Here is a 27,823-nt window from a genome sequence, read left to right as displayed (position 1 = left end):
AGATTGAAGGCAGGAAGGGAAGGGAATGACAGAGGATGAGATGGTTGGATGACATCAGCGACTCAATGGACAGGAGTTTGAGCAAACTTTGGGAGAGTGAAGGAGAGGGAAGCCTGATGTGCTGCAGTCCATGTGGTCACAAAGACTCAGACATGACTTCATGACTGAACAACAGTAATAAGTAAAACATTAAAGTCAATGTGGTAGGCCATTGCCTATCTTGTAACCACCACAATGCTTGGAACACAGAAGCTGGGCAAGGGTCATTGAGTGAATGAGCAATCCTTTTGCCCAGTGCCTGTCATTCAATAAGCATTCACAGTATCAACGGTGGTCATGATATTTTTGTTAAGCTACATTCTCTGAAATGATTGAGTTAGATTTTCTTGATTGCACTACAAATTTATAATGTTAAGCATGGATGGGCTCACTAAAAGGAGGATGAACAGAGATGGAGAAACAAGTCACTACTAACTTTTTTTAAAGCACTTGCTATGTACCAGATAATGTTGTAGAAGTATTTCACAGATATCATCTCATTTCTTTCCTCCACAACTCTAAGTGATAGGTATTATTTCATACTCAATTAACATATGAGAAAAATTAGGCATATGGAGGTAAGCAACATGCCCAAACTTACACAGAGTGGCAGAATTTAACTTGAGATGGGCTCAAATGATGTAAGGTGAAGGCAAAAAACATAACCACAGTTGAATAACACACTGAACATGTTGCATCTGTTCCTTCAGATGGTGGATTATTTTTAATACTATAAACACTTCTGCCTTTTAAGAGCTTACTATACAATTAGTTTGTTTTTTTTTTTTCTTCAGTCTGATCTCTATTTCTTATGCCAACATGTTCAAGTAACCACAGCTGCAAGTAGAAACAACAAAAAAACCCACTTGACAATTTACTGATGGGATGAAATTAATCTGATTTTTACATAATTATAAATTGATTTCTCCATAATATGCAGGATTTACTTGAAGCATTTTAATTAAGTATTTTGAGTCTTCACAGCCTAATTTCACTGGAAGGCAATCTTTTCCCAGCCTGGCATTTCAGTGATGTTTTTCCCCAGGTTGAATTCATAAACTAAAACCAAGATCACTGCCAGCCTATTAACATGCAGAAAGCAATGAAATACAGCTAGTCTGCTAAAACAGTGGGTCTTCTTAAAATACCATCAAAGTAAATCAACCTAAACTTGCTTTTGTGTGTGTCTGTATGTGTGTGTGTGGGGGGGGGGCGCGGGGGTAGGGGAATGCATGTGAGAGAGAGAAAAAAAGAGATTCATTAAAAAACAAACCAACCCAACTTTAGATTTTCAAGTCTGAGATATTGAGAAAATTAATTTTGTCAGATGATGTTTTCGTTTCTGAAAGTTTGATGCCTACAGATTTTCTGAACTATCATCTGTCACAGAAAAATTTTAGGTTCAAGACTAAGATTTTCAGCACATCTTTAGAAGTTGTCTTCTAGCTCAGCCGTAATTTATCCAATGCCATAGTGTGGGAATAATGCACTTAGCTGCTCTATTATCCAACCCACATATTTATTGTGTTTAAAAAGATGCTGCAAAAAACTCAGACGATACCTTGCTGATAAACTTACACCCATGGCATTCATCTAATCTTTTAGTGGTTTAATCAAATGAGGAAATATAAACAAGTTATTCTGCTTGTTTTTTTTTTTTTTTTTAATTAGGTAAAACTTAGTTAAGAAATCCCAAGTCATCTTTTTTTAATATACAGATCATGAAGAATTATTCAGGGGGTTACCATAAATTCAAGCACCGAGTCTAGACTCAATTACTTAATTTCAAATCTTGAGCCCAAACCAAAGCGAATACAGAATGAGTTGGTATTTTCTCTATACTATATGCTTCAGAGAGATTTTTATTCCTAAAGCAATGCTTCTATCTTATCTCTTTCTGTAAATACATGAAATTAAACAGGGAAAAGAATTTCATATTTTCAATTTTCTGGAATCATCTCATTTTCTCAAGTTTCTCAGGATAACTGATAATACTGTAATTGAAAACATGTTTGTGGTTTTTCAATATTTTGCAAACTATTTCAACTGGGTCTAATTATTTGAACTCATTTAGCACAGTTGATGCTTGTTCTATCTATTTTTATATAATGATTAATACCCTTTTTAAAAGTAGCTTTATTACAAAAGTAGGGGCTCATTCTTCAAAAATTTAAAAAAAAAAGAGCCCTCATAAATGCATACAATAAATAGTAAAAGTCCCCTGAACTACTCTACGTCCTGTTCCTATCAGAAACAGTCATTACTAAATATGTAGAGTCAGGGCATAACGTAACCTACGTAAGAATATCATTATGGCTGTGGTATGTAGTTATATGGAAAATTTTTGACAAGTTTTTTCTCCCTTTGTACAAGTCTGAGATTTTGGATCAGAAAGTATAAAACCTAATTTCAAAGGTTTAATCCCCATAACAACAGTTTAATGAGGACTTTAAAAATCCTATGTCTTTCTGACTTGGTGGATTTTCCTTTCCTGAGGAAAGGAAGAATAAAATCACTTCCTTAATTGAAATTTCATTATTGGCTAATATATGAATAAGTGAAAAATAGTGTACATATGTTTACATACTTTTCAAAGAAGACATTTTAACTGGGCTTAATGGAGTAGTTAAAGGGGTATGTAAATGCATACTTAATAGAGTATACTGGAATTTATCTCACAAGAAAAATAACTGCTCATCAAAAGAGATCAGTGACCCCAGATCTACTTGCTGGAAACAAAAAATAACATGAAGTCATGGTATTAGAAAGGCATTTTTCCTAATACCTCAGATGAATGCAAACAGCAGGAGTAAGAAGTAAGGTTAGCTCCAGGACAACTGCTAAAATTAATTCTTTGCCAACATGCCCTTACTTTGGATTTAAGCCAATTCAGTTAAAATTTTAGTAATTTAAGTAGGACTTAGTAAAGATAATCTTTTATCTTTAAAAAACCCTCATTTTAAAATTCTTTAGTTTTAAACTGATAGCATTATGCCTAGAGCATAACAGAGTTTGGGAAATATTTAAAGAGGTCACCATTTGTAAACTCTATTATTTTTCCTGGCAGCAATCAGGAAGAGGTGAGATTGCAATAATCACCAGCATCTATCAGGTTAAACATGATGAAATATATGGACACCCCTCTGGTGGAAAGGAAGGTGTTAGTAATTTTTGTTATTCAATGTGAATACAATTAAGTCCATTAATCTCTCCCTTTATATTTATTTACATTCATTGTTTACTCTAGCAAGTGTTTATTGAGCACCTACCATGTACCAGGTGCTGTTCAAAGCACTGAAAAATACACTAGTAACTGAGATAGACAAAATCACAATCCTTGTGGAGCTTATACAGTATACTGGGGAAGACTGACAGTATATCTAAGATAATTTCAGTCAGTGACACACACTATAAAAGAAACTAAAGTAGGATAAGAGAATAGATAATTATAGGTAAGAAGGCATTCAAATGTAAGTATTTGGGGAAATTTTAGGCCCTGAAATCCCTTTAACTGACCACTGCAACTAATGAAAATGCCCCTTACTGAAAAGGAACCCACATTTTGTCCTCAATATAATTCTCACTTACTTAACCATCCCTGTTCTCCAAATCACCTTTTACAGATAATTTTTTTCTTTTTCTACCTAAATTTTCCTTCTGCTTGTATGACCATTGTTGTGTTATACCTTATTTCATTAAGAATGTTTCTAAGATCATAATTCTATGATACATGTAGGAAGTTTGAGACCTTTTGGATTTAGTATTTATGAAATAAAAATTGATTGACAGTTTATCAATCTTAAATGATCAATGACATTTACTTACAAAAGACATCATCAAATGACAAGTGAATCAGAAAGAGAAAGATAAATACCATATTCTAACGTATATATATAGAATCTAGAAAAATGGTACTGAAGATTTATTTACAGGGCAACAATGGAGAAACAGGCAAAGAGAATAGACTTATGGATATGGGGAGAGGGGAGGAGAGGGTGAGATGTACGGAAAGAGTAACAAGGAAACTTGCACTACGATACGTAAAATAGATAGCCAATAGGAATTTGCTGTATGTCTCAGGAAACTGAAACAGGGCTCTGTGTCAGCCTGGAGGGGTGGGATGGGGGGAGATGGGAGGGAGGCTCAAAAGCGAGGGGATATATATATTTCTATGGCTGATTCATGTTGAGGTTTGACAGAAAACAACAAAAATCTGTAAAGCAATTATGCTTTAATAAAAAATAAATGAGAAACAAAAAAAGAAAAATAACTAAAAAATATCTAACAATAAATAATAAAAATAAAATTAATTCACATGGAAATTATTTGTCCACCTAGAAAAAAGCTACATATGACAAATGTTGGTTCTAGGGTAAGTGTGTCTATGCATGCGTATGTATCTGAGGGTAGCAGGGGGAGGGAAATATACTTAAATTCAAGGAAATATTTAAACTTAAAACAAATCTGCATTTTCAGCAAGAATCACATATAGGGAGGTATTTATATATCTTATATTTTCTAAAGTCCAGAGTTTCAAAAGTCACATTATTGTGAAAAAGAAAGCTATTTGATCTTGCTTTAAAATATTAACTTCTGTACTTCTATATAATAATGACTTTTAAAAACAGTGTTAAGATAGATTCTTTCATGGAAACCTTTCAAAAAATATTTCAAAATTTAGAAAAATAGAGTATGAAGGTATAATAAATTACATTTTTAAAAAAGTTTCAAAGCTGTGTATTAACACATAGTAACTTGAACTTTTATTAGCTAAATAAGATACAGGAGTATAAAAAAAAAAAAAAAAAGTCCTTTAGGCACAGCATACTGGTTAAAAGCAAAATTTGTAGCCAGACAGCTTACCTTCATATCCCAGCCCCATCACAGTTTAGCAGCATTCATCAGCTGTAAAATCTTGGGCAATGTACTTAATACCTGTTTCCTCATCTCTAAAATAAAGATTATAATACCTACCTCTCAAGGTTGTTTTTAGGATTGCATGAGCATATAGAAAAATACCTGGCACTAGGCACCCCATCAAAGTTGACAACTTTCAACCAAAATTTTTCCTCTAGAAATAAAGTTACTCACTTTTAGGAAAACCTGCAGATCTTGAGTCTGAGTGTGCTGTAGAATGTCTTGTTGAAGATGTTTGAATATAGCTATACAGATATACACTTGATAATCTGGACCAAGGAAAACACAGGTAGCAATGTAATGGCAGATTTCTATCCAATCTAAATAATTCCAAAAACACTGAGTTATCCATTGCATACAAATCTAGGGAAAAAAAATAAAAGTTAGGTGATTAGAAAGCTGATATAGCCATTTTGACTTTTTAAAAGCAGTACTCAATAAATAACTCACATAAAACCATTCAATCAAAATAGACAGTCTGACTACAAGAAGCCTAATAAGGATATAAGGATGCCTCACCTACTTGCCTAACGTGTGAGAAAACTCTAATGGCCTCCCAAGGCCATTACTCAAGTCCCAACTCAGGACTTAGGGGTTAACTGATGGTGTTCATACTGTTCCTATGCTATTGCTAAATGCCTTCTTGATTCATATTGTCCTTCTCTTACCTATAACACCAGTCCGCTCTCTTCAGATGACAAATGCTGAGACTATTTTAATTCAGAAATGGGAGCATCTTCTACCCTACCTAGAATCACAGATGTATAATTATGCAGATGACAGATTGCTAAATGTTACATTAATGCAAATGGACTCTTGCTGAATAATAAAACAATTTAAATCAACCAGAATTATATAACATAGAAACTGAGAGCTAATGTACAGAACTCAAAAATGAGACTTTTTACAAAAATCATTTACTTTCTGAAAAACATTTTTCAGATTATAAAAGCAATACATGCCTACTAAAAAATAATAATACAGTGATTAACATTGGTAATGTTTTGGTACAGCAATGTTATGGGTGGAATTGTGTCTCTCCCCCCCAAAATAAGTCAAAGTCCTAACTCCCAGGACCTATGAATGTGACATTATTTGAAAACAGTGTCTTTACAGAGGTAATCAAGTGAAAATGAGGTTAGGCTGAGCCTTATTCCAACATGACTTATATCAAATAAACTGAAAATGTGAACACACAGTGGGAAGGCCCTGAAAAGACACACGTGGAGACTGTCTCGTGAAGACAGAAGATTGGAGTGAGGTATTTATAAGCTGAGACATACCAATGGCTACCAGAAGAGAGGAAAGAGGCAACAAACAGTTCTTTCTCAGTGCTGTCTAAGTGAACACAGCCCTGCCAACACTTTTATCCTCTCAAACTGTGAGATGATAAATTGCTGTTGTTTTAAGCTACTGAGTTGGTGGTACTTTGATATGACATTCCTAGGAAACTGAGACAATTACTTTCAAATATTTTAATTTTCATTTATGACTTAAAAATTACCACTGAGGAGAATTTTCTTTTATTTAACCTCTCTTCACTATAGTTTTGATTTTTAGGGGTGAGGAAGAAGGAATGGGAACAGATATAAAGATAAAGCATATCTCAATCTGTCATACAAAGATAAAGACACACACAAATTTTTCTTTTTTGTTCTATTGTGTTGACCTTTAAAAAAATACATTCTCCAGTAGTTTCTAAACTTTGCTTTTATATCCCTGACTCAATTTGGGGGGAATGTTGATTCTGCTTTTAACTGCCTTTAACATGGGTATTAGTTTGATAAGATTGTCATAACAAGGTAACACACTGGGTGACTTAACAGAAATTGATCTCATAATTCTGGAAAAGTCCAGGATCAAGGTACTGGCAGGGTTGGTTTCTTCTGAGGCCTCTCTTCTTGGCTTGTAAATGGCCATCTTCTCCCTACATTTTCACATTTCATTTCACAGAGGTCTTCCTTCTGTACATGTCTGGTATCCAAATTACTTCCTGTAAGGTAATGGTAATATTGGATTCAGACCCACCCTAATGACCTCTGTGCTGTGCTTAGTCACTCAGTAGTGTCTGACTCTGTAACCCCATGGATGTAGCCTGCCAGGATCCTCCGTCCATGGGGATTCTCCAGGCAAAAATACTGGAGTGGTTGCCATGCCCTTGTTCAGGGGATCTTCCTAACCCAGGGACTGAACCAGGCCTCCCTCAATCTTTACTGTCTGAGCCACCAGGGAAGCCCATTTTAATGACCTCATAATTAAGTTTAATGACCTCATTGTAACTTAATAACCCCTTTAAAGCTTCCCAGGTGGCATTAGTGGTAAAGAACCCACCTGCCAATGCAGGAGACATAAGAGACATGGGTTCAATCCCTGGGTTGGGAAGATCCATTGGAGACGGGCATGGCAACCCACTCCAGTATTTTTGCCTGGAGAATCCCATGGATAGAAGTGCCTGGCAGTCTACAGCTCTTGGGATCACAAAGAGTTGGACACGACTGAAGTGACTTAGCACACACACACTGCTTTAAAGACTCTATATCCAAATATAGCCTCATTCTGAGATACTGAGGCTTAGAATTTCAACATATGATTTTTTTTTTTTTTGCAGGGAGGATACTATGCTTTTTTCAGTAGTCATGTACAAGTGTGAGAGTTGGACCATAAGGAAAGTCAAGTGCCTCAGAACTGATGCTTTTGAATTGTGGTTTGGAGAAGACACTTGCAAGTCCCTTGGACTACAAGGAGATCTAACCTGTCAGGAAATCAATCCTGAATATTCACTGGAAGGATTGATGCTGAAGCAGAAGCTCCAATACTTTGGCCACCTGATGCAAAAAGCTGATTCACTGGAAAAGACCCTGATGCTGAGAAAGTTTGAAGGCAAAAGGAGAAAGGGCAACAGAGGATGAGATGGTTATGGACAGACCGTGGGAGACAGTGGAGGACAGAGGAGCCTGGCATGCTGCAGTCCATGGGGTCATGAAGAGTCAGACATGGCTTAGTGACTGAACAACAAATCGGCCCATATCAGATGATATTACATTTTTGTTTTCCATACATCATTACTCAAGTCAACCATTAACATTTTATTTTTAGCTATTATAGGCATATCTTTTTCCCCCTCATCTTCTGGTCATATTTCTTATTATTGATAATGCCACTATATATAACCAAGTATTTTTTTAACTGTAATTCTGTTCTCAGGATCAGATTTTTCTTTACAAATATGTTCCCTTCTATTATGTTCCAAAATATTTTATAGAGCCATAGGTTAACTCAATATTGAATTTGAATATACACATGAACATTCAGTATTTGTCAATGGACAGGATATATTTAATTTATTTTGGTCCTAACTTTAAATTTCATTTGGCAGCAATAGGATTCTTCTAGATCTCGACCTGGAGGGCAGGTTGTCATGCAAAGTTAATTACCAAACTTCCACTGCCCAATCAAGTATCTACAGCTCTGCTGCATTGGGGAGGAAGCAATTCTTGTTCCTACTTGACTAGATGGGTTGAAGCAGTCAGTGGCTCTTAATTCCCTAATGCACTGCTGCCAGGGTTCTGACCATGCTTTGTCACAGCTATAAATACTAGTCAAGCAAGGGCCATGCTTTGTTAATGAAAATGAAAGATTCTAGATGAATGAATAAATAGAAACAATTGAAGAATGAAAATTAATGCAAATGATCTGGGCAGCCAGAGAAATCAGTTCCCATTCAGCTGTCAGCTTCATGGGTGACTAGCAAGTGGATAATGATGAAGGGATCACAGTTCCCATCTTCTTTTTAGTTGGTCTGACTATTCTACAGGTTGAAAGGTGTGAAACTGTTGACCACTGACTCATTTTGACCTTTAAACCTACCACTTTTATGATTCAAACAAAGACATCTGAAGTCAAAATATTTACTTATTCCTAAAGCTTTATCCGTACGGGTTAAAAGACAGTTGTCCTCAGATCTGTAATTACTTATTTGTTATACATGGTTTCTAAAGCAACTGCAATTTTCTGGGATTTACACAACATTCAAGCGCTATTTTCTATGTTTTGTTTTGTTTTTTTCATTAAATGTAGAATGTGTGTGTGTGCTGAGTCACTTCAGTCACAGCCAACTCTTTGCAACCCTATGGACAATATAACACATCAGGGTCCTCTGTCCCTGGGGTTTTTCAGGCAAGAATACTGAAGTGGGTTGCCATGCTCTCCTCAGGGGGATCTTCCTGACCCAGGGATTGAACAAGCAGCTCTTACATCTCCTGCACTGGTAGGCAGTTTCTTTATGTGCGCCATTTGGAAAGCCCCAGATGGAGAATAATACCAGCCTTTTCAACATGTGGGAAATTTAAGACAGGAAAAATGAATCATTATAATTGAAAGCATTTTGAAAATATATCAAGTGCTATATAAATGTTATTCTATAACAGAGGTACAGATGTTTATCATTCATTTAACAAACACTTATGTACCTAATATACAACAAGCATTATTATAATTCTTAAGTGAACAAAATACATTTAGTCCCTGTCCTCACAGAACTTGCACTTAAAGAGGAGACATACACCTTTTAAATATATAGCTTCTTCATTTGGCAGAAACTATACCAGCTACTGCTATTACATGAGCAAAATATCCCAGAATTATTCAATTGTGATAGAATTCAGAACACTATATCCCTGGAAGAATGCTAAACTATGAGTTATGTCTTTTAAACCTTAAGCAAATAGCTTCTCTATTTTTATAAGATGAAGTGATCTATATATTAGCTGATAGTCTAGGGCTCTAACAGGACAAAAGAAATAATATGTATCCAAACAGACATGATGAACTCTTTTCTTTAACATTTTTATTATGTAATTATTCCAAATACACATAATAGGAAGAAAGCATTATATATACCAGAGCCATCACAGTTTCAAAATTTGGATTGATTGACATGTCTCTGAAGTCCATTTTCCTCTACAGGTTTCCCTTCTTAAAGCTTTTAAGATAAAACACATCATAAATTGCTATATATTATATCTGTGCTTGCATTAAAACAAACTGAAAATCTGAGTTATCAATGGTATCAATTTTTTGTTTCATTTACTGAACAAGACAAAAATAAGAATCCATAATAATAATACCAGCACTACCATAAGCAACATGAATACTTAAAACAGTAATATTTCTGTTGTTTTCTTTGTCATTTAGACAACATATCACTTGGGATGTACAGTCAAATGCCTATGTTTTAAAGTGCCTTAAAAAAAATTAAGTGCCTTTCAGGGTGTGGAGAAAAAGAAACCCTCCAAAATGTTGGTGGGAATGTAAATTGGTGCAGACACTCTGGAGAACGGTATGGAAGTTCTGTAAAAACTAAAAACAGAGTTACCATATGATCCAGCAATCCTACTCTTGTGCATTTATGTGAGAAAACTCTAATTCAAAAAGACACATGCACCTCAATGGTCACTGCAGCAGTATTTACAATAGCCAAGACATGGAAGCATCCTAAGTGTCTATCTAGAGATGACTGGATAAAGAAGATGTGGTATATATATATACACAATGGAATATCAGTCATAAAAAAAGAATGAAATAATGCTATTTGCAGCACATGGTAGGACCTAGAGATTATCATACTAAGGGAAGTCAGAGAAAGACAACCATCATATGATATCACTTATATGTGGAATCTAAAATAATGATATAAATGAAATTATTTACATAACAGAGAATCAGACATAGAAAACAAACTTTCTCTGGTTACCAGAGGACACAATAAGGGTGTGTGGGAGATAAATTAGGAGTGTGGGATTAGCATATAAACACCACTATATATAAAATAGATAAATAACAAGGACCTACTAGAGAGCACAGGGAACTATATTCAATACCTTGTAATAACCTATAATGGAAAAGATTCCGAAAATAACATATATATGTACATATATATGTATAACTGAATCACTTTGACATACATATGAAATTAATACATTGAAAATTTACTATACTTTAAAAATGGTTAAAAAATCAAAGTGCTTCTTACAAGGTTATACTGTCAAGTAGGTACGGTTAGGTTCATTTAATTATATGTATTTATAGTATGATATGAACTATTTAAATGACTCCAAAGTAAGGTATATTTCCTGACTCTTGAGCTCATTCCTTACTTATCCCTATAAGCAATCACTTAACAAAATATGATACATTCTTTCATTTTTTAATACAAACACATTTGAACTTGTATTTATATTCCCACGTTTTCCCATATAAATAGTAAAATACTAAACATTTTTTTGTTTTTGTTCTCCACCTTTATCTCTCTTAACAAAAGATCCTGACTATCACTCCATGGCAATATACAGAGGTATCTCTTATTCAGTTTTATAACTGCATAGTACTACCCTGTAGAGAAGGCAATGGCACCCCACTCCAATACTCTTGCCTGGAAAATCCCATGGACGGAGGAGCCTGGAAGGCTGTAGTCCATGGGATGGCTGAGGGTCGGACACGACTGAGCGACTTCACTTTCCCTTTTCACTTGCATGGCTTGGAGAAGGAAATGGCAACCCACTCCAGGGTTCTTGCCTGGAGAATCCCAGGGATGGGGGAGCCTGGTGGGCTGCCGTCTATGGGGTCGCACAGAGTCGGACACGACTGAAGCGACTTAGCAGCAGCAGCAGCAGGAGCAGTACTACCCTGTAGATAAACCATAACTAACTCAACAAGTCCCTATTTATAGACACGTGTATTATTCCTAGTCTTTTGATAGTTACTGTTGTTGTTTAGCTGTTAAGTCATGGCCAACTCTTTTGCAACTCCATACACTGTAGCCCGCCAAGCTCCTCTGTCCATGGGATTTCCCAGGTAAGAACACTGGAGTGGATTGCCATTTCTTCCTCCAGGGAATCCTCCTGATCCAGGTACTGAACACGTGTCTCCTGCATTGACAGGCGGATTCTTTACCACTGAGCCACCAGGGAAGCCCCAGTCTTTATACTATATGGTCTTATATGCTATAAAACATATCTATACACAGGCATTTTCAAAATTTTTGTCAGTGTATTTCTGGGATAGATTTCTATAAATGAGATGGCTGGATGAAAGGGTAAATGCATGTGTGCTTTTGCTAGAAACTGCAAAATTCCCTCACATAAATCTCAAAAATATACTATTAATAAAATTGCTATTAGCAATTAATGGAATAGATGACAAAGAAAGTAAAATAAACTAATTATGTTTTTATGGTAAACCAATATTCCTTACATTTAATTATATTTGAAACATTTAAATGATTTTTTGAGCCACTAACACATTCACTTTAGGATAAAAAGGGAGGAAAATCCCTTACACAATATGTATCAAAATGTACCATAGCCTTCCTAGAAAAGTTTGCTCCTTATACTTAAGCTTATGACAAACACCACAGGCTTCCCTGATAGCTCAGTTGGTAAAGAACCCACCTGCAATGCAGGAGACCCCAGTTTGATTCCTGGGTTGGGAAGATCCGCTGGAGAAGGGATAGGCTACCCACTTCAGCATTCTTGGGCTTCCCTTGTGGCTCAGCTGGTAAAGAACCCACCTGAGGGAGACTTGGGTTTGATCCCTGGGTTGAGAAGATCCCCTGGAGAAGGGAAAGGCTACCCACTCCAGTATTCTGGCCTGGAGAATTCCATGGACTGTATAGTCCATGGGGTTGCAAAGAGCTGGAAACAACTGAGTGACTTTCACTTTCATGACAAAGGACATTTTATGATGAAACACTGATAAAAACATCATTATTATATCTAAGGTAAATTATTCTCAGTTGTATCTAGATATAAAACAATCTTCAAAAAATGTACTTAATTCTTTAGTAAAAACATTAGTTAGAACAATTACTTAAGAATACCTGATTAAGTCAAAAGAGGTATGCCCTAAATGATTAAGTTTTATGATACAAAGACCCTATTTTTAAAAACTCTTCTGACATTATTTTATTTATTCATCATAGAAAGAATGTTAGTAAAGTAAGATGTGGTTTCAAGTGAAGTCCTTGCTATCAGGGTTATATCAATAAGTCAATTCACTCATTTCACTGATCCTGAATGTTCCTGAATTTCTCCATCTGTCAAATGAAGTTAAAATTTTAAATGAAATAAGATCTGAAAACACACTTTTATACTGTGAAGCACTGATATAAATAAAAAAGTATATTTATTGCACTTCTAGACAAGACACTGTGTCAAGATACTTAAAAGACTTGAAGATATATCAGGCATACATATCTTTAACAAACTTCAACTAGTAAGAAAGAGGTAAACACACAAATAATGATTCCACAAAGCAAAGAGTACTGTGTTACTAGAAGAGTAACACAGAAACTGCATACAATTCAAAGCAGAATCATCTACTTGTAAGTGATCCTAAAAGTTTCCATTTGGACAGATATCAAAGATAAGTATGACAAGTAAAGATGGGGCACAAGGAGGGAGAAGGTACCATTTCAAATAGCAACATCAACAACATAAAGAAAGGGAAAGCTTGGGGACATGCACATACAAGGGGCATTCCCAGTCTTGAACCCTTGCTTTACATTTGTATACTTTGCATTTTCAAAATGCACTGTCACAAAATATGAAACAATAAAATAGTTTTCTTTAATCCTGCTTTCATGGAGGGGGGAAAAGCAGCAATGAGAAAAATCAAGAGATTTTTCTTGAGTGTATTTGGAGGATTATACATGTTAGCTCACTTGCTGACACAATATAGTACAATAATCAATGATATGCAAAATGATGACCCCAAGGAATTACAAAAGTTAAGTCATTAAAGATATGGGGTACTTCTTAGGATAGGAAAATTACTAAAATACAATAAAGTTTTTTCTTTTAAAGAATAAAATTCTACATTTTCATTAGAATATGTGATTTTCTGTTCATTTTAAAAGTATATTTTCATTTTGATTTTCCTTCCCATCTCAAATGCTAATCAACAAATATGTATTTCTAGCTAATTGAGCTTGTATTCTAGTTGAGCTTATTATTTTTAGTCTAGAGATCTGTATATTTTATTTAGCAATCTGCTCACAAATTCTTTCATTAATCAACCAATCCCTTAATGTCTATAAATATGCAACTTTAAAAAGCATGGCTCCTAATTAGATCAGAATGAGTAAACTTTGAAATACAAAATTTGTATATAAATAATTACTTAACTACATACACCAAGTTATTTAAATGTTGTTTTCATATTTCATAATTAGCAATAAAATGGTTAATAATAACAAAGCAATGATACATACTTCTTAAGACACAAAATGATTAGCTCACATAAGGAGCCATAGACAGGCATTTTTACATTAGATAATTTAAGAAATATAACATTACTACTCAGAAATAATGCAGTAGTTTTTTATTAGGTAAATCTACATGTATGTAGCTTCAAATTGATAATAACATATCAAATTGTTAAAGAGAAGCCAAAACGATAAAGAGGTACACCAAATTGATATCGTAGGGCCTTGGGTACTGAAAGTTTTCCCCACAGTTTTTGGTCATCCATTCTTAAATGTTTGGTGTAGATGGTAAAGAATCTGTCTGCAATGCAGGAGACCCGGGTTCAATCCCTGGGTTGGGAAGATCCCCTGTAGAGGGGAAAGGCAACCCACTCCAGTATTCTCATCTGGAAAATCCCATGGACAGAGGAGCCTGGCAGGCTACAGTCCATGGGGTCCAAAGAGTCAGACACAACTGACTGACTGAGTACAGCACATAATCTAGAATGACAAAAGGAACTCTCCTTGGCTTGAATTATTTTATATATATATATATATATATATATATATATATATATATATATATATATAAAAATATAAATAGAAAGGATTGTTGAACTTATTGTAACTAATTCCAAGCAGAATTAAACATTTTGTGATTCAAAATTCTCAGAAGAGTTTAGGTAAAAACATAGTAAGAGTGAGAATTGGCTAAGAAAGAATTGGCGTTTCCACTACATGCAATTCCTTTGTTATATTTGAACTTCTTATTAAATTTCAGGAAATTTAAAATTCAACAGGCAGAGTAACCTGATACAAGTAAATGTAATAAGTGATATAAGGTCTCTTCAAAGTAAGTATAAAAGCATATATCATAATGTGAAGAATAATGTGATGTGAACATAATTTTTTTCAAAGTATCTATATTTTAACAGAATAAAAATCTAAATTTCAAATTTAAATGTCCACTTTGACCTGAGAAAAATCTTCTTAAAGTGCACATAAGAGGAACCAATAGGTATAAATAGTAAATTGACTTTTTTAGGAGAGCATTAGGAAGTAAATAATAGGTTTATTTACTCTTACCCCATGTTAAGATGCAATAATAAAGTTCAATAAGCAAAACAGAATAATAAATACAAATATAATAATAAATAAGTAGATAGGTCAAATTATAAAATAAGTAAAAAATTATTACTCAAGAACTGAAGGGATTTGGATAGTGGAGGTTACTTTTAAAGGATATTTACAAGTCAATAGGAAGTCCACTAAGACAGATGGGCAATGAATAAAAAGATACAACTAGTTAACAAAACTGTGGAATTATAATCAACCTTATTAATGTTCAAAAAAGCCTCAAACCCTGCAAATTTTAAAAATTTAGCAATTAGTTTTGAAAAACCCAAGTACCCAGTCCTGGAGAACAGACACTCTCTTCATTTCTATTAGAAGAATACAAAATCAAAGCAACTTGGTATGCATCAAGAACCTTAAAAGTGTTCGTATCTTTTGATTAAGTATCTACCTTCTGGACTCTGACCTAGAGATTCAATTCTAAAAACAGAAGAAAGATTTAAGTTTTAAAATATTAAATTTTAGCCTGATAACATAGTAAAGAAGCAATCCACACTCTACCACTGAAAGACTGACTAAGCACAGGAGGGAGACATCTTTGGCTACTGCAAATAACCACATGCCCAATACCAGGCCCTCAAGACATCATTAAACCTTCCCAGACTCCAAAAGAGAGCTTACTGTTAGATAAGATACAATATCTCACATACCAGATACTCAGTGGTGATAAGAATTCTTGCCCTCAGTTAGTCTACCTAATCCTTGCAGAAGCCTTATGAAGGAGATACTATCATTTGCAGAATGAGATACTATCATCCTATTTGCAGTAGGAGATACTATCCTTGCAGAAGCCTTATGAAGGAGATACTCCATTAAAAAGTCTACATGTCATAGATTTCCAGAATGTCTATGTCTTGAATAGCTGAAACAGAACTCAAAATCTGTGAATGCCAGAGATCTAATGTAATGGTAATGTGCAAGACCTAGGGGAAGCCAGCTTAAAGATTTAAACACATATAGAACCTGATAGGCTGCAGTCTGTGGGGTCGCTAAGAGTCAGACACGACTAAGTGACTTCCCTTTCACTTTTCACTTTCATGTATTGGAGAAGGAAATGGCAACCCTCTCCAGTGTTCTTGCCTGGAGAATCCCAGGGACGGGGGAGCCTGGTGGGCTTCCGTCTATGGGGTCATACAGAGTCGGACACAACTGAAGTGACTGAGCAGCAGCAGTAGCAGCAGACATATAACTATTTACAAAATGATTGATTAATTTTAATGTGTTTCCTGTATTTGATGAGAATATAATTTTCTTTGCAAAGACACTGAGCTCTGGGAGTTGAAGAAATACTATTTTCCATGAATTACCTGTGATGGTGCAAAACCAGACATGTGAAAAGCTGAAAATACAAGTGGCACCTCCGCTTTCAGTAGCATTTCAATATAGTGAGTGCTGCAAAAATACACTGGATGAATGCCAGATTCTATAGTGTCAATAGGTAGGTACCTCTGCATGAAAGAGAAAAATCGAGAATTAATGAATTTAAAAACAAACTTATTTAAATCCTATGCTTTAAATTAGTACTTCAAAATTAACATGGTGGCATAACAACCTACCGCAAATTTTATGTGAATTAAAAAGTTAGAACGTTAAACACCAAAGAAAGATTAAACCTCAATAAAGGCAGTATGATACTTTCCTTCGGAGATAATGAATACAATTAACACTTTGTAATTTTGACAAATTCAATCTCTATGGAATAATGGAGATGGGTATTACATGAAAGAATAAATATATAAATAAGTACATTAGTAATAAGTGCTTTACATTTTAATTCTAAGCATATTTCAATATTTTTATATTATCCTTGACTTTAGTTAATGACTCTAAAATATCAAAAGAGTTTATATAGTTTGTCAGCTCTTAAGATATTTGCCTAATCGGCTTTTTCTAAGCTAATGTTAAATAACCCAAATCTAAACCTGAGTTACTAATAATTGAACTGAGAAATCCATAAGAAATTCATCTCTAAAATTGTGGTGCATCCTCATTAATGAATTCAGGCTATCTATCTATCTATCTATAATTTATTTCATATATTTTGTATTTATTTATATTTCTATGTATATATATCATATATGTATAGATACATATATACATATACTTAAAAATGCATTTTTCAGCAATTTCTTCATAAAGTAGGTTATTTCAATTTAGTTCTTGAGTACAATTTATCATCATGAATGCTGTATGCTTTAATGTTACTGTAAACTCAACATCTAGTAAACTCAACATCTAACCACAATACATTTTTTAAACAAAGAACAAACTTGAAGATGTAATTTTGAGTTAAGAAAAATTATTAGACTAGCAATTATATCCTATAGACTGATAAAAAATTGGATACTCAAATTGGATCTGCTATCATAATAAAACATGAAAACTATTGATAGATCACTGATTTCAGAAATTTTCATATATAACTCAAATTTAAATTTACCTTTTTATCTTTATTGGGCAGCTCAAACTTTTTTAATAAAGGAAAGTTAATACTTGAAAATCAAAACAAATCAAACACACATATAACAATTACATGAGTTAAAATGAGAATTTTTTCAAATTTCATTGCTAAACTGTTTTTAAGAATTTATGTTTGAGTTATATAAGAAATTCAGTGATTTACCAGTAGTTTTCATGTTTTATCATTCAATGTGATAAATAATGATTTACCATTTCATATTGGAGAAATATGTATTTGTGGAAACATAGAGCTATAAATTTATGTTTTATAATAGGTTCTTAGGGATTTATCTCACAGCACACACAAAAATTAATATTACATATTGATGACTGAAGATATATGCATTATATTAAATGAACATCTTGTAGTCAACTTCAGATGGATGTTCAGACAAAGAAAATTAGTTTTTTATTAAATAGCTAAGAATAAATATATGAACTGAATGAGAATTAGCATCCTTTGATTTATCTTCTTTTGTTGAGTACACAATGTGTTTTCACTGATTACTAGTTGCAGAGTAGAATTAATGAGTCTAATAAATACACATAAGAGCAAAAAAATCAACTCATACATATACAATACTTTAATTTTCAATGCAAATTAGATAACAATTTTCTGAATATACATATAATAAGAGTGTAAAAATAATATATTTTAGAAATATTCTTACACTGGTCTCTAAGTTGCTTAATACAAAATATTTAGGTTTGTATAGACATGGGGACAATAGATTAATTAATTATCTCAAAGAAAAAAACATTATTATGTAATGGATTCCCAAAGATAAGGCAAGAACTCTTCTACTCTTATGAATTATACTCTGTTGGAAGAAATTATGCCACAAATTTTGGTAACCAACAAAACTCCTAGCACCAAGACTTACACAGAATAGCTACTCAACAAACTGACTGAAAGACAATAAGATACTAATGATTATACCCTGTAATTACAGTAAACTCTCTTATAACAACAGAAGTTTTGTTAACTGGTCTATTATCATTTCATAATTCTCAGTTCAGTTTAGTTCAGTTCAGTCGCTCAGTCGTGTCCGACTCTTTGCCACCCCATGAATCGCAGCACGTCAGGCCTCCCTGTCCATCACCATCTCCCGGAGTTCACTCAGACTCATGTCCATCGAGTTGGTGATGCCATCCAGCCATCTCATCCTCTGTCGTCCCCTTGTCCTCCTGCCCCCAATCCCTCCCAGCATCAAAGGCTTTTCCAATGAGTCGACTCTTCGCATGAGGTGGCCAAAGTACTGCAGTTTCAGCTGTAGCATCATTCCTTCCAAAGAACACCCAGGGCTGATCTCCTTTAGAATGGACTGGTTGGATCTCCTTGCAGTCTAAGGAACTCTCAACAGTCTTCTCCAACACCACAGTTCAAAAGCATCAGTTCTTCGGTGCTCAGCTTTCGTCACAGTCCAACTCTTGCATACATACATGACCACTGGAAAAACCATAGCCTTGACTAGATGGACGTTTGTTGGCAAAGTAATGTCTCTGCTTTTCAATATGCTATCTAGGTTGGTCATAACTTTCCTTCCAAGGAGTAAGCGTCTTTTAATTTCATGGCTGCAGTCACCATCTGCAGTGATTTTGGAGCCCAGAAAGATAAAGTCCGCCACTGTTTCCACTGTTTCCCCATCTATTTCCCACGAAGTGATGAGACCAGATGCCATGATCTTATTTTTCTGAATGTTGAGCTTTAAGCCAACTTTTTCACTCTCCTCTTTCACTTTCATCAAGAGGCTTTTTAGTTCCTCTTCACTTTCTGCCATAAGGGTAGTGTCATCTGCATATCTGAGGTGATTGATATTTCTCCCGGCAACTTGATTCCAGCTTGTGCTTCTTCCAGCCCAGCATTTCTCATGATGTACTCTGCATAGAAGTTAAATAAGCAGGGTGACAATATACAGCAGACAATATACAGGGTGACAATGTACAGTATGATGTACTCCTTTTCCTATTTGGAACCAGTCTGTTTTTCCATGTCCAGTTCTAACTGTTGTTTCCTGACCTGCATACAGGTTTCTCAAGAGGCAGGTCAGGTGGTCCGGTATTCCTATCTCTTGCAGAATTTTCCACAGTTTACTGTGATCCACATAGTCAAAACCTTTGGCATAGTCAATAAAGCAGAAATAGAGGTTTTTCTGGAACTCTCTTGCTTTTTCGATAATTCAGCCGATGTTGGCAATTTGATCTCTGGTTCCTCTGACTTTTCTAAAACCAGCTTGAACATCTGGAAGTTCACAGTTCACATATTGCTGAAGCCTGGCTTGGAGAATTTTGAGCATTATTTTACTAGTGTGTGAGATAAGTTTAACTGTATGGTAGTTTGAGCATTCTTTGGCATTGCCTTTCTTTGAAATTGCAATGAAAACTGACTTTTTCCAGTCCTGTGGCCACTGCTGAGTTTTCCAAATTTGCTGGCATATTGAGTGCAGCACTTTCACAGCATCATCTTTCAGGATTTGGAATAGCTCAAGTGGAATTCCATCACCTCCACTAGCTTCGTTTGTAGTGATGCTTTCTAAGGCCCACTTGACTTCACATTCCAGGATGTCTGGCTCTAGGTCAGTGATCACACCATCATGATTATCTGGGTCGTGAAGATCTTTTTGTATAGTTCTGTGTATCCTTGCCATCTCTTCTTAATATCTTCTGCTTCTGTTAGGTCCATATCATTTCTGTCCTTTATCGAGCCTATCTTTGCATGAAATGTTCCCTTGGTATCTCTAATTTTCTGGAAGAGATCTTGAGTCTTTCCCATTCTGTTCTTTTCCTCTGTTTCTTTGCATTGATTGCTGAGGAAGGCTTTCTTATCTCTTCTTGCTATTCTTTGGAACTCTGCATTCAGATGCTTATATCTTTCCTTTTCTCCTTTGCTTTTTGCTTCTCTTCTTTTCACAGTTATTTGTAAGGCCTCCCCAGACAGCCATTTTGCTTTTTTGCATTTCTTTTCCATGGGGATGGTCTTGATCCCTGTCTCCTGTATAAAACTCTAATTTGCAGCTAATGATATTCATAAACCAGATCAATGACCGCTCTGAGCGACATGAATATAACAGAGAATCTTATGAATCATCAAATTATATTTGTTATACTTCTAGTGTTCTGATATATTTTGGTTAGTCACAACTCTTGGAAAGTATGGTAACTCAGTAAAAGGTAACTCTAAAGAAAATTCGGAACATAGAATTAAGCAGAACACATACAGGATCACATCATTTAACAGATCACCTAAGTAACATATAAACTAGCCTGATATCATGGAAAAAGTTATCAGTAAAACTTTTGGTTTGGGGTACACTAAAACTGGCATGATACAAATCCATATGTTCATGTTATGCTGTTTCTTAGAGTATTTGGCTTTAATGATTAAAAATGAAAGATATGTGCTTAAAGAAAAACACAGTATGCAGTCTTAGTTTTTTTTCTTTCACTACAGGCGGTTTTGATGACTCATTTTATTCCTAACACTAAGGAAAACTTATGGATATTAAATAGAAAGACGCTAGTAGAAAGACAAACTTTCCAAACCCATCCAAACTGATCCAATTCAATCCAGTCCAATCCTGTCCTCCACGCTAGTGATCTGTAGGCAGAGAACAGGCTGTATTTTATTGGCATTGCTGCAGTTACTCTGTGAAGCATGTGCATCATGCACACCATGCAGAGTCCTGAAGAGAAAACTCGGAGATACCTTTTTGATTCAATTAATTCTAAAAAACAATATTTCTCCTCTCAGAAAAAAAAGAACCACACATAGGAAAAAGGAATCTTCTAAGATTCGAAGTCACATATATGAAGGGGAAAGGACTTTACCGCTTATCCTCTTCCCAGTAAGTGATTGGTTACATGACTTACTACTGTTAATCCCTTGCAAATAGGTTACAAGTGTGCCATGACATGCTGATAATTATAACATTTAAATCTAAATGAACATTTCAATGCTATTAGAATTTTTAACTTTAAACCTCCTGTGTTGGATTATTATTAATTTATTTTATGAAAAGGATGATACAGATATTCACACATTTAACTATATAAAATAATTAAATGAGTATAAAGTGACTATCCTATTCCATGACACTTCCTTGTAGAACTACACTAGTTAATCAGAATGCAACTTTATCCTGATTTATCATCAAGGAAGTTTTGTTTCTAAGTGAATTAAAATACTTCAGTTTTTATTTCAATTTAATTTGTTATCCTTTCTCATCTTTCAACTAACAGAGACGGCATACATGATTGTTATTTTTACTATAATTATTATTTGAGATTAGGTATTCCTCCATGGAAATATCTGATTTCTTGATCTTTCTTAATCTATATTTATTAACAGCTTTGATGTTAACAATTAGTCAAACTGATTCTTGATGAAATTCCATAAAGAATGATTATTTAATCACTCATGAAGAATTTTCTTAAAGACAAAATTGGAAGATAATTTAACTATATCAGTACATTAATGGGTTCTTCTTGTCTAAATGGCTTAAGGACACATTTTTTTCAAATGATTTTTATCTCACAGTAATAGAGTTTATAAATTTTTGAAAACTTTAATATTTCATTATTTACTATATTGTTTCTCCTAAGCCAAATTTTAAAATCTTTTTGATGCAATTTGTTTATAAGACTTTTAAGAATGTAGGGGAGCTCTCTTAAATACATTTTCTAAGGTAATGAAAGCCTACTGTCTTTTACATTTGTTGCTATTGTTCAGTCACTCAGTCCTGCCTTATTCTTTGCAACCCCATGGACTGCAAAGAGTTGGACACAACTCTTTGTGACCTACTGCACATGCACACACATGGACTGCAGCACACCAGGCTTTCCTGTCCATCACCAACTCCCAGAGCGTGCTCAAATTCATGTCCATTGAGTCAGTGATGCCATCTAACCATCTCATCCTCTCCTGTCCCCTTCTCCTCTTGCCCTCAGTCTTTCCCAGTATGAGGGCCTTTTCCAATCAGTCAGCTCATCAGGTGGCCTAAGTATTGAGGCTTCAGCATCAGTCCTTCCAATGAATATTCAGGGTTGATTTCCTTCAGGACTGATTTGATCTTCTTTCAGTCCAAGGGACTCTCAAAAGTCCTCTAGCACCAGTTCAAAAACATCAATTTTCAGCACTCAGCCTTCTTTATGGGTCGACCCTCACATTCGTACATGACTACTGGAAAAACCAGTTTTGACTAGGCAGACCTTTGTTGGCAAAATGATGTCTCTGCTTTATAATATGCTGTATAGGTTGATTATAGCTTTTTTTCCAAGGAGCAAGCGTCTTTTAATTTCATGGCTGCAGTCACCATCTGCAGTGATTTTCGAGCACAAGGAAATAAAGTCTGTCACTATTTCCACATTTTACCCATATATTTGCTATGAAATGATGGGACTGGATGCCATGATCTTAGTTTTTTGAATGCTGAGTTTTAAGCCAGCTTTTTCACTCTCCTCTTTCACTTTCATCTAGAGGCTCTTTAGTTCCTCTTTGCTTTCTGCAATTAGTGTGGTATACCTGAGGTTATTGATATTTCTCCCAGCAATCTTGATTCCAGCTTGTGCTTCATTCAGCCCGGAATTTCGCATGATGTACTCTGCATATAGGTTAAATAAGCAGGGTGACAATATACAGCCTTGACATATCCCTTTTCCAATTTTGAACCAGTTCATTATTCCACTGCTTTTTGACTTGCATACAGGTTTCTCGAGACAGGTAAAGTGGTCTGGTATTCCCATCTCTTTAAGAATTTTCCACAGTTTGTTGTGATTCACAAAGTCAAAGGCTTTAGCGTCATCAATGAAGCAGAGGAGATGTTTTTCTGGAATTCCCTTATTTTTTCTATAATCCAACGGATGTTGACAATTTGATCTCTGGTTCCTCTGCCTTTTCTAAATCCAGCTTTACATCTGCAATTTATCAGTTCACATATTGATGAAGCCTAGCTTGAAGGATTTTGAGCATTACCCTGCTAGCATGTGAAATGAGCATAACTGTACAGCAGTTTGAGCATTCTTTGGCATTGCCCTCCTTTGGGATTGGAATGAAAACTGACCTTTTCCAGTCCTGTGGCCATTGCTGATTTTTTTAAATTTGCCGGCATATTGAATGCAGCACTTTAACAGCATCATCTTTTAGGGTTTAAAATAGCTCAGATGGAATTCCATCACCTCTACTAGCTTTGTATGCAGTAATGCTTCTAAAGGCTCACTTGACTTCACACTCCAAATGTCTGGCTCTAGGTGAGTGATCACACCATGTTTATCCAGGTCAATAAGATCTTTTTTGTACAGTTCTTTTGTGTATTCTTGCCACCTCTTAATATCTTCTGCTTCTGTTAGGTCCACACCATTTGTGCCATTTACTGGGCTCATCTTGGCATGAAATGTTCCCTTGGTATCTCTCATTTTCTTAACGAGATCTCTAGTCTTTCCCATTCTATTGTTTCCTCTATTTCTTTGCACTGATCGCTGAGGAAGGCTTTCTTATCTCTCCTTGCTATTCTTTGGAACTCTGCATTCAGATGGGTATATCTTTCCTTTTCTCCTTCGCCTTTTACTTCTTTTCTTAGTGATTTTTAAGGCTTCTTCAGACAACCATTTTGCCTTATTGCATTTCTTTTTCTTGGGGATGGTTTGGCCACCATTTCCTGTACAATATTATGAATCTCTGTCCATAGTTCTTCAGGCACTCTATTAGATGTAATCCCTTGAATCTATTTGTCACTTCAACTGTATAATCATAAGGGACTTGAATGACCTAGTAGTTTTCCCTACTTTCTTCAATTAAAGTATGAATTTTACACATATCTATCTAAATATTAATTCATACATTCAGCATATTTACTGAATAATTATGGTGGGGCATGTCAGTGGACAAAACCTTGCCCCAGAGAGATTACATTTAAGTGTGTAAGTAATAAATAAATACATAAATTAAGGAGCATATTTGGAATCAATATAGACCATGGAACAAAAGGAAAAGAAAAAAATAGAACAAGGGAATGGGGTTCAGGGCAAACAGGCTGAAGCTTTTTGAGGTTAATTACATTAACATGGTATTGTGCTAAAGATGGTGGAAAAGTCTGTGCTATTAATGGCTAAAGCTAGTGTCTTTAACATGTCTTTTGGCAAATGCAGATTTGCATATTTTGTCAACCTGCATAGAAAGTGTCAGTGTAATGCTTAGAACCAATGGAACAAATATAGTAGAAAAGGGCCACTTTTAAAGTAATATATTAAGTCTTCTACCGTATGCACTAACAAGTAAAGTGACACAGCAAAAAAAAAAAAAAATCCAAAAGATTAAATGAAAAGTTTAAATAAAAAAACATTTAAACTATGGAGTGGTGATTATACAGACATTAGTAACTGCACTTAGCTAAGAGTTCTAGACAGAATCCTGGAAGAGCAATGTTAGCAGAATGTTATTTGCTTTACAAAGACAGGAAAACAAACTACTGGTAATAAAATATTCAACTTGGTATATCTATAGTTGAAAAGAAAAAAATGATACTAAAGAAGGCATTACATGAGTCTTCACTGACGATATAGCTGCACTAACAGAAAAGTATAAAGCTTTACATTGAGTTCATTCTAAAACCCTTGAGTAATGTCACTCCATTCCATTATCAAATGATGCTATCAAAATGGTTAATCTAATAAACTCAAAGCAATTAGAGTACTGCCTGATTTCAGTTTTAGGGGAAGAAATGCTATTAGACAACATCACTCGTGTTAAAAGTAAAATAATGTGTCAGAAAAAAGGTTTAAAGAGTCAAAGCAGAAATGCAACTTTATAAAATTATAGTTAACAGCAGTTCACTGGTGATGTCTGGCAGGGTCTCAATCTGAACACTAAAGTAGAATACTTAAAACTAGCGGCATGTCGGTATCTTTTCAAAATACTTGACATGAAAGTGTGTGATGGACTTAAAAATTTTTCTCTCATTTACAAATGTAAGGTAAAAACTCTTTTGATAAGCATTCTTATCAAATTCTTATCAAAGCAGATATTCTAAATCTTCATGTACAACTTAAAGAATTGTCCAAATTCTGGTTAACAGAAGGAAAATTGTTCCACTGATTGAAGAAAAGCTAGTACATACTCTTTTGTCTTTGGTTCCTCCTTTTATGTGAGCAAATTTCTAGATACAGTTAAGTACAAGCAGGAGAATGTCTTATTCAGGAATTGCATATAGCTATTTCAGACATAAATTATAAAATTTTAACATTTAATGTATTCCTTGGTGCTTTGTGTTTATTTTCTTTATCACAAATACTTATTTTAAGAACATGTAATAAATGCTTTCATTTAACTTGACATAGATACTCTCTAGTCCCCTTAACAACTTATTCTTGGGTACTGTGTGACTCCACTGTCCAAGTTCAGTCTGTCATGAAAAGCACTAGCATGGCTTATAATGGACACTTTCCCCAAGTTGGAGGTCTTAAATGCAGTAAGTAAGTAAAACAAAATGCAGAATCATGAATAAATTAGGGATATACTTACCTCTAAACTAAACTTGGATCCCAGAGAACTAGTAAAATCTTTAAATAAAAAAATACACTATAATATCTTAATCAAAACTCATCATAGATTGCCAAAATGTATATAAAATTAGTATGCTTTTCCTCTATACAATATGGATACAATTTCAACTAACATATTATTTTCTTATACTATAATTTAACCAGAGATTATAAAAAAGCAACAATAAAAATATTCATTCAAAGGTTTTCTATTTATATATGGAATTTTCCAATTAAATGACAAGTTTAAAATTTAATAATGCACCTATTATTATTAATCCTTCATTCAGTTATCATTAGGTAACACAGCAAGTATTTGAGAAAATACCAAATGTGTATCTTCAAAATGAATCACTCAAAACTGCATTCAGACAGAAAATGAATAGAGTATATAACACACTCTACAAATAAAATAATAAGATCCTATTGAATCTAAAGAGGATTTTCCTTAAAATTTAAAACATTCCTATAAAACAGACTGAAAAGTCTTACAGAAATATGTAGTCTTGGCAACCAAAGGAAAGCTGAAGTCAGAAGCCTGGAGAATTGCTGAAGAAATTGGAATGTTTTGTCTTTGTCGCCCAACATTATTATGAACAAAGAAGATACAAACCAGTCATGGCTAGTGTAATTCCTCTGCAAGCAGACTGAAAAGCACAGTTAAGGAACTTCTATAATATTTTATCTTACATGGTGAAATACTAGAACTCCATTAATACTCATTTCCAGAATCTCTATCAAGAAAGATATTAACGATAGTTAACCCTCATTTTGTCTTCAACCAGCTTATAAGCTATTGATGTAAATGCCTGTGTGCATGCTCAGTTGTGTTTGACTCTTTGCCAGTCCGATGGACTGTAGAATGCCAGGCTCCTCTTTTGCCATTTCCTTTTCCAGTAGATCTTCCCAACCCAGGGATCAAACCTGCATCTCTTGTGCCTCCTATATTGGTAGGCAGATTCTAAAATTAAACTTTATTAATAAAAAAACTACTTGCACAGTAACTATTTTAATATACTATTTGTTGACATGTCCAGGGGAGGCCAAAATCACCAGCAACAAGAGGAAGAAACTATACGCTTTGTGGAAACACACTGTTCAAGTCATTAACACAACAGTACCATCCTTTCTCTAGATTAGGTTATCTGTCAAATTATTAGCATAATCAAGTATTTAAAAAGCCCACATATTTTTAGAATTCAGTAATGCAAATGACTTGTATAAACTTTTTTCTTGAAGTCAAACTCTATTTCTGAAAGATAACCAATACAAATAAAATAAATGGATGTTTTATTCTCATTCTGTGTCTGTGTGAAGTTGCTCAGTCGTGTCCGATTCTTTGCGACCCTGTGGACTGTAGCCCGCCAGGCTCCTCTGTCCATGGGATTCTCCAGGCAAGAATACTGGAGTGGGTTGCCATTTCCTTCTCCAGGGGATCTTCCCAACCCAGGGATCGAACCAGGGTCCCCTGCATTGCAGGCAGACGCTTTATCCTCT

At 34.7% G+C, this 27,823-nt stretch overlaps 1 protein-coding gene across 1 annotated transcript in view; it reads right to left on the bottom strand.

The window, feature by feature from the left end:
• Nucleotides 1–27,823, bottom strand: part of TBC1D32 (TBC1 domain family member 32) — a 215,902-nt gene that overhangs the window by 6,311 nt on the left and 181,768 nt on the right. Inside the window, exons 31-33 of the mRNA XM_070376353.1 lie at nt 26,819–26,973; nt 16,639–16,779; nt 5,131–5,319 (exon numbers count right to left, since the gene is read on the bottom strand). Of these exons, the coding sequence (XP_070232454.1) occupies nt 5,131–5,319; nt 16,639–16,779; nt 26,819–26,973 (485 nt within the window). The remainder of the gene's footprint in view (nt 1–5,130; nt 5,320–16,638; nt 16,780–26,818; nt 26,974–27,823) is intronic.

The sequence above is a fragment of the Bos mutus genome, chromosome 9 (assembly GCF_027580195.1).
Source record: "Bos mutus isolate GX-2022 chromosome 9, NWIPB_WYAK_1.1, whole genome shotgun sequence".
Lineage (NCBI taxonomy): Eukaryota > Metazoa > Chordata > Mammalia > Artiodactyla > Bovidae > Bos > Bos mutus.
This window is presented reverse-complemented; position numbering and strand designations above follow the sequence as displayed.